General features: G+C 37.6%; 1 protein-coding gene across 1 annotated transcript; it reads left to right on the plus strand.

The window, feature by feature from the left end:
• Nucleotides 1-4,169: 4,169 nt before the first annotated feature.
• LOC139196630 (uncharacterized) lies at nt 4,170-4,652 on the plus strand. Its single transcript, XM_070822999.1, has 2 exons — nt 4,170-4,455; nt 4,519-4,652. The coding sequence occupies exons 1-2, from the start codon at nt 4,170-4,172 to the stop codon at nt 4,650-4,652; spliced, it is 420 nt and encodes a 139-aa protein (XP_070679100.1).
• The last annotated feature ends 10,330 nt before the right edge of the window (nt 4,653-14,982 follow it).

Raw genomic sequence — 14,982 nt, forward strand, 5'->3', positions numbered from 1 at the left:
CGTAGAAGTATTGCAAAAGAAGTTCCTCCTTCATCTGATGCTGTGGACAAGAAGCAACAAGAGATTTAAAACGTTCATAATAAGTAGGAAAAGATTCACCTTCCTCTTGTTGAATTCCACTTATCCTTTTCCGTAGGAGGATGACTCGAGAAGTTGGGAAAAACTTCTCCAAGAAGGCCCGTTTCATGCTTTCCCATGATGTGACGGTTCCGGGCGCCAATTCGTACAACCAATCCTTCGCCTTTTCCAAGACTTACAATCCCGGTTGGCGTGATCATCCAAATTTCAAATGGCGAGAACCCCAACAAGGCCAACAACAAAGCGGATTTAGGCAACAACCCCCGGGTTTCTATCAAAAGCCGTTTGCACCAACTCAACCCCAAGCACAACCTGCCCAAAAATCAGGTTCGTCTATTGATAATGATCAAATTTTTAATTTACTAACTTCTATGGCACAGGGAATGCAAAATAGGGACAAAAAGGTGGACGAGTTGGAGAAACAAGTAGGGCAAATTGCCGAGTTCATGGGGCAGTTTCGAGAGCAAGGCAGGTTGCCTAGCTCAACCATTGCAAATCCAAAAGGAGGCTTTGAATCTGCCAAGGCAATCATGTTAAGAAGCGGGAAACAAGTTGGAACAGCCCCACCACCATCCAAATCAGCCCCAAACAAGGTGGAGGAAGTGATAATTGAAGAGGAGGAACAAGGGTTGGCCACGGCAAGGAAAGAGGTTCCTTTGCCGCAAGTCTCCATGGCTCCTAAGCCATCCAATCTGCCAAATAAAGGTACAACCGAGTCCAATTCCATTCCTACTAATGATTTTCCTTTGAATGTCCCCTTTCCTAGTAGGTTCAAGCAAACATAGAAAGAAGAAGCTGAAAAGGACATTTTAGAGACGTTCCGGAAAGTTCAAGTCAACATTCCCCTTTTGGACGCCATCAAGCAAGTCCCGAGGTACGCCAAGTTCTTAAAGGAACTTTGCACCACAAGAAAGAGGATTTCGAACAAAGAGGTGGTTCAAGTAAGTGAAAATGTCTCTGCTGTGTTACAAAGGAAATTACCTCCTAAATGCAAAGATCCGGGAAGTTTTACAATTCCATGTGTTATAGGCAATACCAAATTTGAACATGCTATGTTAGATCTAGGAGCCTCAATTAACGTCATGCCATACTCAATTTATGCATCAATGAACTTAGGAGAACTTAAAAACGATGGTGTTATAATTCAATTAGCCGATCGTTCTAATGCATATCCGAAAGGAGTTTTGGAGGATGTATTGGTGCAGGTGGATAACTTGATATTTCTAGCGGATTTCTACGTTTTAGAGATGGAGGACTCACCAAATGTCACCCCATTGCCGATTCTACTTGGGAGGCCATTCATGAAAACAGCACGCACCAAGATCGATGTGTTCAAAGGGACGTTGACAATGGAATTTGATGGGGAGATTATTAACTTTAACATTTCTGAAGCTATGAAATTTCCTAAAGATGATCATTCTTGTTTTTCTATTGATATATTGGATGAATTGGCGCAGGATTATCTTGATATGTTGGAAGACGATCCACTCGAAACGACAATTGCACAAGGATTTGGCACAAAACCCAACATGGCCGTACCAAATGATGAACACGCCGAGCTTGTGGCTGCCTTGGAATCATTGCCAAAACATCATGGTAAGCCGTCTAACCCAATTCCAATTCCCGTTTCCACTAATACGTTGTTACCTTCTGTGATTCAGGCCCCCGTTCTTGAGCTTAAACCGTTACCGGATCATTTAAAGTATGCATTCTTGGGAGAGGAAGAGACGTTGCCCATCATTGTCTCTTCATCACTCACGGCATTAGAGGAAGAAAAGTTGATTCGGGTGTTGAAAGAGCACAAAACAGCCATCGGATGGACATTGGCCGATATTAAGGGAATTAGCCCTACAACGTGCATGCATCGAATCTTTCTAGAGGAGGGGGCTAAACCAACTCGAGAGGCTCAACGCCGACTCAACCCTCCAATGATGGAAGTCGTGAAAAAGGAGATTATAAAGCTTCTCGATTGTGGGGTGATTTATCCAATTTCGGATAGCCGTTGGGTCTCACCGGTTCAAGTTGTCCCAAAGAAGTCCAGAGTCACTGTGGTGAAGAATGCCGAGGACGAGCTTGTGCCAACCCGTATTCAAACAGGTTGGAGAGTATGCATTGACTATAGGAAGCTCAACAACACCACAAGGAAGGACCACTTTCCACTACCATTCATCGATCAAATGCTAGAAAGGTTAGCCGGTCATTCTTTTTATTGTTTTCTTGACGGTTATTCGGGATATAATCAAATTGTCATAGCTCCGGAAGACCAAGAAAAGACCACCTTCACGTGCCCATTTGGTACTTTTGCTTACCGCCGCATGCCATTCGGTTTATGCAATGCACCGGCCACGTTCCAACGATGCATGGTAAGTATTTTTTCAGATTTTATTGAGAAGATTATTGAGGTATTCATGGATGATTTTAGTGTCTTTGGCGATTCGTTTGATGGTTGCTTGGAAAATCTCACATTAATCTTAAAACGATGCATGGAAACTAACCTCGTTTTAAATTGGGAAAAGTGTCACTTTATGGTAAAACAAGGCATAGTTTTAGGGCATATTATCTCTGAAAACGGCATTGAGGTGGATAAATCCAAAATAGATCTAGTACGTCACTTACCCTCTCCGACTTCGGTTAGAGAGGTTCGTTCGTTTCTTGGTCATGCAGGATTTTATCGTAGGTTTATCAAAGATTTTTCGAAGATAGCACAACCTCTTTGCCGTCTCCTACAAAAAGAAGTGGCGTTTGAATTCACCAAGGAGTGCACGGCATCATTCAATCAACTCAAGGAGTTGTTAACCACGGCACCCATCATTGTTCCACCAGATTGGAGCCTACCTTTTAAGCTTATGTGCGATGCATCCGACTACGCTTTAGGGGCTGTTTTGGGACAACGGAAGGACAAAAAGCCACATGTCATCTACTATGCCTCACGGACGTTGAATGATGCACAATTGAACTATTCCACTACAGAAAAAGAACTTCTTGCCGTTGTTTTTGCTTTAGATAAGTTTAGATCATATCTAATTGGTACTAAAGTAATTGTTTTCACTGACCATGCAGCATTGAAGTACTTGCTCACCAAAAAGGAGGCCAAGCCAAGGCTAATTCGGTGGATGTTGCTACTTCAAGAGTTCGACATAGAGATTCGTGACAAGAAGGGAAGTGAGAATGTAGTGGCTGACCACTTGAGCCGAATGGTGCATAATGAGGAGGCTTTGCCGATTTTGGAGACATTCCCCGATGAACAATTGATGTCCATAAAGGTTAGTGAGCCTTGGTATGCTGATTTGGTGAACTTTTTGGTGACAAAACGAATTCCAAGCACTTACACTAGGCACCAACGTGATAAACTTAGGCATGATGCACGGTTTTATGTGTGGGATGATCCATATTTGTGGAAATTTTGCCCGGATCAAATTGTTCGTCGTTGTGTGCTTGATTCTGAATTTCGTTCAATTTTAAGTGTTTGTCACACATATGCATGTGGTGGGCACTTTGGCACACAAAGAACTGCCCTTAAGGTATTACAATGTGGATTTTATTGGCCTAGTATTTTTAAGGATGCTAGAACTTTTTGCTTAACATGTGATAAATGCCAACGAATGGGTAACATTGGTGCTAGGGACCAAATGCCGCAGGTTTCTATCCTAAATGTTGAAATTTTCGATGTTTGGGGTATTGATTTTATGGGTCCCTTTCCTTCTTCGTATGGTTTTATATATTTTTTGCTTGCAGTTGATTATGTGTCAAAGTGGGTGGAAGCATAGGCCACCCGGACTAATGATTCTAAAGTGGTTGCAGATTTTATTAGAACTAACATTTTTGCAAGGTTTGGCATGCCACGAGTGATCATTAGTGATGGAGGGTCACACTTTTGCAACCGGACCATTGAGGCGTTATTGAGGAAATACAATGTCAATCATAAGGTTTCTACGCCTTATCATCCTCAAACTAATGGTCAAGCCGAGGTTTCTAACCGTGAGATCAAGCAAATCCTAGAGAAGACCGTTGGGCCAACGAGGAGGGATTGGAGTTTACGGTTAGATGATGCACTTTGGGCGTATCGTACGGTGTACAAGACACCCATTGGAATGTCCCCATTTCGGCTTGTCTATGGCAAACCGTGCCATCTCCCCGTTGAGTTGGAGCACAAAGCTCATTGGGCCGTCAAGAAGTTTAACATGAACCTCGATGAAGCGGGAAGTCACCGGAAGTTCCAATTGAATGAGCTTGATGAGATACGGCACGAGGCATACGAGAACGCAAGCATTTACAAGGAAAAGACCAAGGCGTTCCATGATAAGATGATTAGAGGCAAAACGTTCGCAATTGGGCAGAAAGTGCTATTGTTCAATTCCCGTTTACGTTTGTTTCCCGGTAAGTTACGTTCCAAGTGGATTGGACCTTTTGTTATTACTAATGTTTTTGTTCATGGTGCAGTCCAAATCCAAAGCTTGAAAACGGGACACGAATTCACGGTGAACGGGCATCGTTTGAAGCCGTACTACGAGAACTTTGAGGAGCATACCGTGGATGACATTCCCTTGCATGCCGTGGACTCCATTGAGGAGTGAATGGGTTCTTCGTCCGGCTGTACAACGTTAAAGCAAGCGCTACTTGGGAGGCAACCCATGCATGCAACAAAGGAAGACCTAGAGAGCACTCCAAATTCCAGATTTGCGTTCCTAAACCCTTCTCTTTGCTGTTGTTTTCATTTATGCCATGTTAAATTGCTTAGTTGCTGTTTTGTTTGTTTGTTTGTTATTTGTGTTAGTCTATGCTTGAAACATTGAGGACAATGTTTGATTTAAGTATGGGGGGTAACCAAAGTGTTTTGATACAAATTCGTAGGGTTTTCTCACTCGTAATTTCTAATGTTGTTTTTCACTGTTTTTAAGCCTTTTTAAGCTGTTTTGGTGTGTTTTAGTGTGTTTTGAGTCAAAAATCCGAAAATCCCATAAAAATTTGAAAAATTGTTTTAAAAACCCAAAAAGAGTTGTTTTTTGTGTGTTTGTTTGTGTCTTAGGGTACCTTCCAACACAATGATGAGGATTTGGTTTGTAATTGCATGACGGTTAAAGAAAGTTATAAACATGGATAAAAGTTTGATTTACTCTTTGGTTTATGCTTGGTTGTGGTTATAACTTATGAATTCACATGTAATCATAAAGGAAAAATCAGTTTTTGTAACATGCTTGAAGGAAGGAACTCAAATTAACGCTACAACCTTGTGAGACTTGAGCCTAAACGTTTATTTGAAGAGTCAAAATCTGTGCATTCTTTGTTTTCTAAAGTCGTTGCATGATCTCATTATTCTTTTCTTGGTTGCAACTTAGAAGGCGTTTCATCATTTAGTTCCAAACACTAGAACTCATGCCCATTTCATTCAAAGCATGTTATTGATTAGCATAACACATATTCAAGATAAAGTTGTGTAGTGACCACCACCTTAGCCAAAAAGCCGTGAATCCATATGTCATTATGTTTTGTAGGTGTTAACCCCATTGAGCCTTGTTTAGCCTTTTCTTTGTTAACCCACATTACCCTCACCTAGCCTAGATTAGGACTATCCATACCCTCGTTCTTAAAGTATAGGAAGCATGATTCAAATTGAATTCCTTTGTGGCAGAAACCAAGTGTGGGGGAAGTTTTTATTTTGTCAATTGTGTGCCATAGGCACGGGTTAAAAAAAAAAAAAAAAAAAAAAAAGTTGAAAAGATGTGAAAAAGTGTTCCAAAGTATTGTTTGTTGAAGTAAGGGTCCAAAACAATGAATTCGACCCTAAGGAGTTGTCTAAGTCTTCCCCTTGTGTTTTAAAGTTAATTTCTGCAATCTAAGTGAATTCTAAGTCTTAATTTCATTACTTTGCGTACTAATGCTTGAAGAACGTTTGTTTTCCTTATCCTTTCTTTGTTAACCAATACCCCAAGCCCCGTTGCAACCCTTAACTTCTATCTTGAGTGTTATGTGTTTCAATTTGTGGAGTTTGAATTTGGTATGAGCATATGGTGTCGCTGGTTCTCGCATCTAAGTAGTAGCATTCCATTCATGAGATCATATCTAAACATGCTTGTTAACTCCGGAAATTGCGTTCTTTGTGATACATATATGTGAGCATATCTTGTAAGGATTGAGGGAATTCTCTAAGGCATGTTACTACATTCAAAACATTGTTTTAATTGGTTAATTGTGAACTAGTAAGTAGTGACTATGATTAAGTATGTGCTTAAGTGTTAAATTAACTCAAATCTGTGGGAATGATAATCTTTAACATGTCATGTGCATTGGAAATCCCTGAGGCAAACGTTGGAAGATTTAGGTTATGTTTGTTGGTTTTGTTTTGTTTTATTTCTTTGTTTTGCTCAAGGACTAGCAAAAGCTAAGTGTGGGGGAATTTGATAGGAGCATTTTTATGCGACTTAAGTGGCTTGTTCTCATGCATTTATGTTGTTTTTCCTTAGTTAGTTTAGTGTTTAAAGTCATTTTCGTGCAATTTCAGGTTTTATTGTCAAAGTATGCAAAAATGAGCATTTTGGAGCTTTTAGGAGCAAAATTGGGCTTGGAATGAAGTGCATATGCATGGAGCAAGGAGTTTGGACGAAATTGGAGATCAAATGAGGCTAGGAACATGCTAAAAATCTGGTGAAACAAATACAAGTTGCAAGAAGGGATAGGTTTCTAGAAGGATTGACCAAAATTTCACTCAAAACCATGCCTACCCCAGAAATTCATCAATGCCGTGGGTATTGACTCACTTCCACCAGAAATTTGAGCGATTGTTCAATACCTAACCCACTAGGAAATTGAGTAGATGATTCATCTCTAAAAACACATCCTTGCCGTGCATCCTTGTTGCTTTCCACCAGAAAATTGAATGATGATGCAATGCCTAACTCACCATGACATTTGAGATGATGCAATGCCTAACTCACCACGACATTTGAGTGGATGATTCATCCCCAACTCAACAGAAAATGAGTGGATGATTCAAGACCTAACCCACCATTATCCTCCACTTCATGCCGTGTGCTTCCTTGTTGATTTCCACCAGAAAATTGAATTAAACAAGTCCATCCTCTCCCTATAAATACCCATGGCAGCAGCCTCATTGAAATCATCCAGAAATTAACCATTCTCCAAGCCTTGCCTTGCCTCTCCCTACATATCTAAACTCTTTCCCATCCATTCCTCCACATAACCAACCCTTCAAAACATCACTCCAACCTTGTGTTGCAACAAAGAAGAAGAGGAAAGTTCTTGTACGTGCTTGCTATCCAACATGGATCGTTGGAACGTTTAGGTGTTTTCTTTCTTTTGTTTTCAATGTATAATTCTGTTTATCTTTGTTTTGTGAACATGAGGAACTAAACCCCTATTTAGTTAGGGGGAAGTTTGAAGCCATGAACATGCTTGTGATATGAATTGATTTCTTCCAATTGTGATTTGATAAGTTGTGATTGCAATTCAATTATCTATTTTCTTCATAACTGATTCTTGTATGTTTATTAAGGATGCATACTTAGTTTTCATACATAAATTAGATGCTAGAATATAAATGAGTTTCACCTAATTGTTACAAGTTTATATTCATGAGTAGTGAAGGTTGCTTGTCACAATCGCGTTAATTGAATTCTTGGCAAACGTATCATGCATTCATAGTTACAATTGCCTCGTCAACAATTATGATTTTCATTGAACGTAATGATCTCTGATTGTATCTCTATTATGCATTCATATAGGGGACTTTTTTAGAGAATAATTTGGATTGTCGCATGCATTCATCCAATTCAATAAGTAAAGGAAAATCTGAGGGTTAATTTGTGCATCACGGTCAATCTGGGGTGTTGAGCATCATAGTTTATTGAAAAGCAATTGGAAATCAATTCATGTACAAGTGTGTCATGTGTGAAGAACGGACCTCTAACTAATCCATCCGTCATCTTATTTCTCAAATTCGTTTTATAATTTTCCTAGCTAGAAATCTATTTAAGTTTTAGTTTATTTGTTTTACTTTCAACTTCACCAAACCCAAATCCCCCTTTTACTTTCTTGTTTTAAAAAGTCTTTTGTTTACATTTTTTGTTTCTTTTTGTTTTTGAGTCAGTTTAGAGGTTTTAGCAAGCCCTCCTAATCCCCGGTTTAGAACGATCCCTACTTACATACTTTGCTACAATTGTCAAAAGAGGGTTTAATTTGTGTGCTTATATTATTCGCATCAGTGAACCAAAATCAATTCATGGTACCCAACAAAAGCTTCACCCATAAAAGCTTCACCAACAAAAGCTCCAACTCTAAAGCTTCACCTACAAAAGCTTCAACACAAAAGCTTCACCCACAAAAGCTTCACCAACAAAAACTTCATCAATGGAGGACAACTACAAATTCTCAAAAACTTCACACTATCTTGATCAGGATAGTGTGAAGAAAAATCAATTCATGGTACCCAACAAAAGCTTCAACTCCAAAGCTTCACCTACAAAAGCTTAAATACAAAAGCTTCAACACAAAAGCTTGACCCACAAAAGCTTGACCCACAAAGCTTCACCTACAAAAGCTTCACCCACAAAAGCTTGACCCATAAAAGCTTCACCTACAAAAGCTTGACCCACAAAAGCTTGACACACAAAAGCTTTAACACAAAAGCTTCACACTATCTTGATCAAGATAGTGTGAAGCAAAATCAATTCACGGTTTCAACACCAAAGCTTTACCTGAAGGATGATTTTGTGAAAACATGTTCATTTAAGCAACATCATATAGCATGCAATTAACAATTAAAGGCGGAATCATGCTAGCATGCACTTAAAAACAAAACATTAACCAAGAAATTCAAAGCCTAGTAGATTGGTGAACCATTAATCAACTCAAAACAAAGTGAGTTGAGATTTATACCTTTGTAGATTCCTCTTTGCATAAGCAAAGGCTAATCACCCAAAGAGAGGGCCTTCATTCCTTGCATCTTAAATCTATATATTTTTGATGGAAGAATAGGTTTCTCCAAGTTCCCAAAGTAGGGAACCTCTAAGTCTCTTCACCAAGGAGAGATTGGAGAAGAAATGAGTGACCTTGGAGTAGTGGGATTGCAAGATGCACCCCCCAAGGGGCCGGCCTCCTAGAGAGAAAATGGAGAGACAAGTTCTCACCAATTTTCTCTAAAAGAAACCCTAATGAATAAAAGGCTATAAAGTCATATTTATACCTTTATTCATTTGAGTGGCAAACTTGTAATTAAAGCAAGTTCACTACCCTTCCTCTAAATGGCCGGCCATGGGGTGTTGTTTGGGCTTTTGGGTCTTAGTGAATCATTATTCATTAAGTTGTCATACAACTTAAGTCAATGGGCTTGACGTTCGAAGCCCATTGGGCCTTAAGGTCCAAAACCTATCCCGAGGTCTTTAACGAACTTATTCGTTTGATTAATTAACATATTAATTAATCCTTGCCATAAATAAATGATTAAACCATTTAATCATTCTTACTCATCTCCGTTTAATCTCCAATCTCCACCTCTTATGGTGTGCGATCCATTAGGTTCCTTTTAGCGAGGCAGTGGGCGATTAAAACCATTTCAAATCGATTGTGAATTGAAACTTACTTTCAATTCTCCCTTTAGTGATTACACACGTTTAGGGCTTCCACAAACCATGAGTGACACCTTGCAGCATATCATGGTTACCCAAGCTAATCAGAAGAGGTAGAGAAAACCTATTCAGTTTGGGATTACAAATGCAATACGGTCTTTCTCTAATCTAATACTCCTGACCACATTGTTTGGTTTGATAGTTTATTTATTCATGTCTACTATCCAATGTGATTCGTGTGCTTATATGATTTCATTGAATGTGATTTAGAACGACTTTTCTAAATCTCATTCATACTCTGGCCAGAGATTCTAAATCATATCATAGAGTATTCTCCCTCAAACGGTTTGAAGGTTAGAGATCCCTTGTTGCGCATTCACTTGCCTCCATGACTAAGTGGCTTAACCCCAACGATGCCGTGGACACCCCGATGGGGTGACTTTGACATAATCAAAGATCAAGGACTTAACCACAAGACAACTGTGATGCCTCAGGTCAAAGGACTAATTTGCATTATCCCAAACATGAGTTCTCATGTGACATGAGTATGAGAACTCTTCGTTGATCACGTTCAGTGAACTCATTCTCTACTGAGCACCTACGTACTTGTCTTGATGTCACACACACCAATGACTCGAGACTAGTCACTCTCCCTGAGAGAAGACATAGCACGTACCGATCTTGACGGACTGTCAATGCCCAATTGGCAATCCTATGATCAGGAACATTTAGGATGTGTCTACGAAAGAATGGTCTCATGAATCTAACTTCATTAGATTACATTCTTCCAATCACATATTCCTTGGACTTTATCGTTTAAGCATATAACATTTATATGAGACGGCTCAAACAATAATCTTTGCCCTTTATAGTTAAACTAGATTAGTTTAACATGTAAAATGTCCGTAAAGTATCATCATATGATTGGCTTTAGGGCACATTTCCAACAATCTCCCACTTGCACTAGAGCCAATCAGCTTAGTCATCAGTGATGATACCTCTTTTGTAGTCATTTCATAAATGGCTGAATAGTAGGCCTAGGCAATGGATATCTATATGTTATCCATAGAAGCAACCTTGAGAATAACGACGTCACCATTATACATGATTCTCAATCATGTGGTTCAGTCTCTCATTTGAGTTTGGACCTTGATGAGACCTTGATTCCCTGGCTTGAGCTATCGCCCCATTAGTGTCATACACTTTCTGGTTGGAACCGTATAGAGAGTTCATAAATGAACTTTCCCATCCAAACAACATTGTTGTAAACTTCTATATGGCAATATATTTTGCATTCATAATGGAACACACTAAAGTCATTACTTTAATGTTTCCATCCAAATATCTCTTTAGTCATAATAAAGAGATATCCGTTTATCTCTTCATTCATAATGAAGAAACATCCAATGATGTATTAGATTCATAATTTAATACATTTACGCTTCCATTACGTTACTCTAATTCTTCCTCAATCTTTGAGGAATTTATCCTTTAGTATTTCTTAAATACTTAAGGACTTACTTGACAGTTGCCATGGTTCTGATCCTGGGCTTAAACTGATATCGTCTTGTACCTTTCTAGGTACAACCCATATCAATGTTTTTCATACAATATGAAATACATAAATCACCTTTCTGCTTACGCATAAAGGATTCTATTTACGCATTATTTCTTTGGGAGTCAAAGGGTACGTTCCCTTTGAGAAGAGCTACCTCCTAGTCTCACTTAGAGTTGTTCTTCTGATTAAAGTTTATCATCATATGAGAAACTTCCTAGCATCTTTTGTCTATTATTAGGGATTTATATAATCAAATTATATCCTAAAATCTATCAATATAGATTTCCATCCCATGTATATAGACTATGTCTCCCATATACATTCTATCTTCATATAATGTTTAAAGTCATAACTTTAACGAAGAAATATTCTTTTCATTTCCAAAATTAATATATCATACATATATTCATATATATCACATATATATATATATATATATATATATATACAAATTTAGGAATATGATTAACTCCCACTAATCTTTTGTAAAACTAGTAAACAAAAGATTCATTTACATCTTTATGAGAAATCAAACGATTTGATCTTTCTCTCATAAGACGCTTATAGCTCCCACTAGCTTGCTAAGATCCATGATGGATGGATCTCCACAACTTATATGTCTTGTGATTCATAGTTTTAGACATATATTATCAAGACTATCTTAATAATGGTTTCAGAAACCCATATTATGTCCAAACATTGAATCACCATTTAGTTGTAGCTAGCAATCTTCGAATTAATTGAAACTAAGACTACGTCAAAAATGGTTCCTTCAAAGTCAACCATTCTCTTTGATTGTAGTCACCTTAAGCTACCAATTAGCTTATGAAGGTTTCATTATTTCGGGTCAAATGGTACTTTACCATTCCCATGAGTATATATCGTATATGCACTCAATGTAGTCATAAGGATTTTCATTCTTATTTCTTTCGAATTAAGAGGTGCAACTCTATGACATAGTCATAAAGTTCAAACCATTCAACTGAGACGGTTTATAAATCCTTCTCGACTACCTTGGAGCTTTTGGTATAGGAACTAGGTTGTTATATTTGTTGATTACTTTCTTGTCTCTCAAAGAACCCATTCTTTGAGTTCTATCCTTCGTTCATTTGCTCTTAGGCAAATCACATTGTAGGATTACAATGAACTACCCAACAAAACAACATTTGTTAGTTGGTTTATAGAAGCGATATCCAAAAGTTAATTTAAGGATATCCTACAAGATTGTTATCAAACAAATATTGTGTATTAACACACAACCCCAAATCTTAACATGCTTAAGATTTGTCTTTCTTTCCAACTACATCTTATGGAGTCATGAAAAATTTGGAAGATCTTCTAATTGACAATCATATTGTTTTTAGAAGTATATATATCCTATATATGGGTAATAGATAACATCTAACGAACTAAATCTTATTTGAGTTTGTTCTTCTCCAAATGGAGAAATACATTATCTTATGATGCTACTTTCCTTGATATCTTTCAAGAAAACTATTCTAAAGTGTTACCATTCCTTGGATCAAATCTGAGGATGTAAATACTTTAGACGTCTTACTCATCAACTTACATTTCTTGAATTCTTTGAAACATTTTGCAAAGTATTCGGACTTGTGTTTATTAAAAAATAAACTATAGTCCAACCGAGAGTGATCTTCGGTGAATGTTATCCAACATGAGTAGTATTATGTTTGTGGACAAGTGCCACTAACATCTAAGTGAATTAACCTCAACAACTTTGTGATTCTTTCTTCTTTCCAAAAGAATAAAGATTCGAACATTTCGCCTCTATACAATTTTAACAAGAAGGTATTGGATTCGGATCTAATGATCCAAAGCGTCCATCTATGACCAACTCGTAATTTATGTTTTAGAGGTATCACAACTTTAGTTGGGATTAGTCACTACTTTGCAACCTTTTGGGTTTTTTTTTTTTTTTAAGCATCATTATATTCTAAACAGTTAACACTACCATATCATCTCTACTATAGAGATAATTAATTAGATTACAATAATCTAATCATTGATTAATAAAGAACAATGTTTTGTCAAACAAAACATTCATCCATCTCTACTATAGTGACGGAATTAAATTCCTTAAAATTGGAATGTAAAGACAATCTTTGGTTTTTCCAATTTCTTTGGCAATTCATATGAGGAAGTAAGTACCATCTGCTTTCGCAGAAATCTATATTTTATTCACTTTCCGAATGTGAAGTACTTTCTCTTCTCTCATATATCTTCTACTTCTTATTAGCCATACTTTTACAACGATTGTAAAACTTTAGTTACTAATACGGAATCAAGCATTCAAGTAGAAGATCCAACTGTTTTGAACTATTCAAGAACAATTTACAATGCCTTCGAAAGGTGTGTTCTTGACACTTGCAAGACATTTCTTGCAAATACCCCTTCCAATGTCCATCCTTTCATAAAGAAAGTTTGTTCCCTTGGAGTTATTTTGCTTTCTTCATTTGACTTCTCCTTTGACTACCATAGTCAAGGTCCCTAAACTCCCACTATCTCTCTTGAAACTTATTTCAATTGTGTCATACACATCAAACATTTTGGAGAGCATGTGGTTATTGTACACTACATAGTTTACAATAAACTTAGTGAACGATTAGGATAGGGACACAAAGGTGAAGTCCTTGCCTAGTTCCCGTCTCTAGAAGTGTTTTAATACTTCAACACTCAATGATTCAAAATCATCATAAGTCCATGTTGATGGACTATTTTTGTCAACCAACCATTATGTTCTAAACATAATTACAAACTTTCAAGAGTTGTTCAAAGCAACTCTCATTTCTTCATACAACAATTTGTAAGTGAAGAATCATGGCACATTAAGTGTCCATGCCTTTGTGCTTTCTTCTTAAGTTCTTTGTTCATTTAACAAAGAAACAAGCACTAAGTGTTTGCATTGACTAAGGGTTGTTCAAAACAACTCATTATTTCTTCATACAACGATTTGTAAGTGAAGAACTAATAACACTAAAAGTGTCCTTTTCTTTATGCTAATCTTCGTAAGTTCCTTTGTTCATATAACGAAGGAATAAGCATTGGTTGTTTGTGTTGTCCTCTTCATGATAGACTTTTCTAACATGTTCTTCTAATGATACATTATCATTAGGAAGATTGTGAGGATGAGACTACTTAGATACATATGCAATCCTTTTAAGACATTCTTTGGGATTGTGGTACCAAGTCCGGAAACTAAAACATTCGGTTTTATTTGTCAAGTGTTGGATAGCGTTTGCAAATATATTGGTAAACAAATACATAACGAATATAAATTGATTGATTTTAAGCCATTTGATTTGGGTCTTTAAATCAAATAGCACCACCCACTATTTTTGGCAAATTCCATATCCCTCATAGGAATTCGAGAGTTTTGGATGAAACTCCTAGTAGGTTATGGGAGGCTCACTATTACCAAGCCCACCTCACGATGATACGATATATGGCTAGCAACAATAATAATGAGAGAGTACGCTTACTCATTTGCAACTCATGCAAGTACCCATCTTATTTGGCCTCTAGAGAATGTAACCTCACAATGATATGATATTGGTTCCATTGCACTTAGTTAAGTTCTTCCCACCATGCTTAGTGTGTGAAGGGGTTCAAGAATAGCCTCACGATGATACGATATATAGCTATCCTCGTTGCCTACACTCACCTCATCATATGTATATGGATTCCTCCTGAGTATAAGCATGCACTGTGTACTCCCCCATGATAGGGTGAAGCCGGTGTACACGT

This window comes from Malus domestica, chromosome 05, assembly GCF_042453785.1.
Source record: "Malus domestica chromosome 05, GDT2T_hap1".
NCBI lineage: Eukaryota > Viridiplantae > Streptophyta > Magnoliopsida > Rosales > Rosaceae > Malus > Malus domestica.

Excerpts from the sequence above, each read along its gene's own strand:
- LOC139196630 (XM_070822999.1), top strand. The coding sequence starts at position 4,170 with ATGTCCCCATTTCGGCTTGTCTATGGCAAACCGTGCCATCTCCCCGTT. Across the intron at positions 4,456-4,518 it reads CCGTTTACGTTTGTTTCCCG|TCCAAATCCAAAGCTTGAAA; the intron begins GTAAGTTACGTT and ends TTCATGGTGCAG.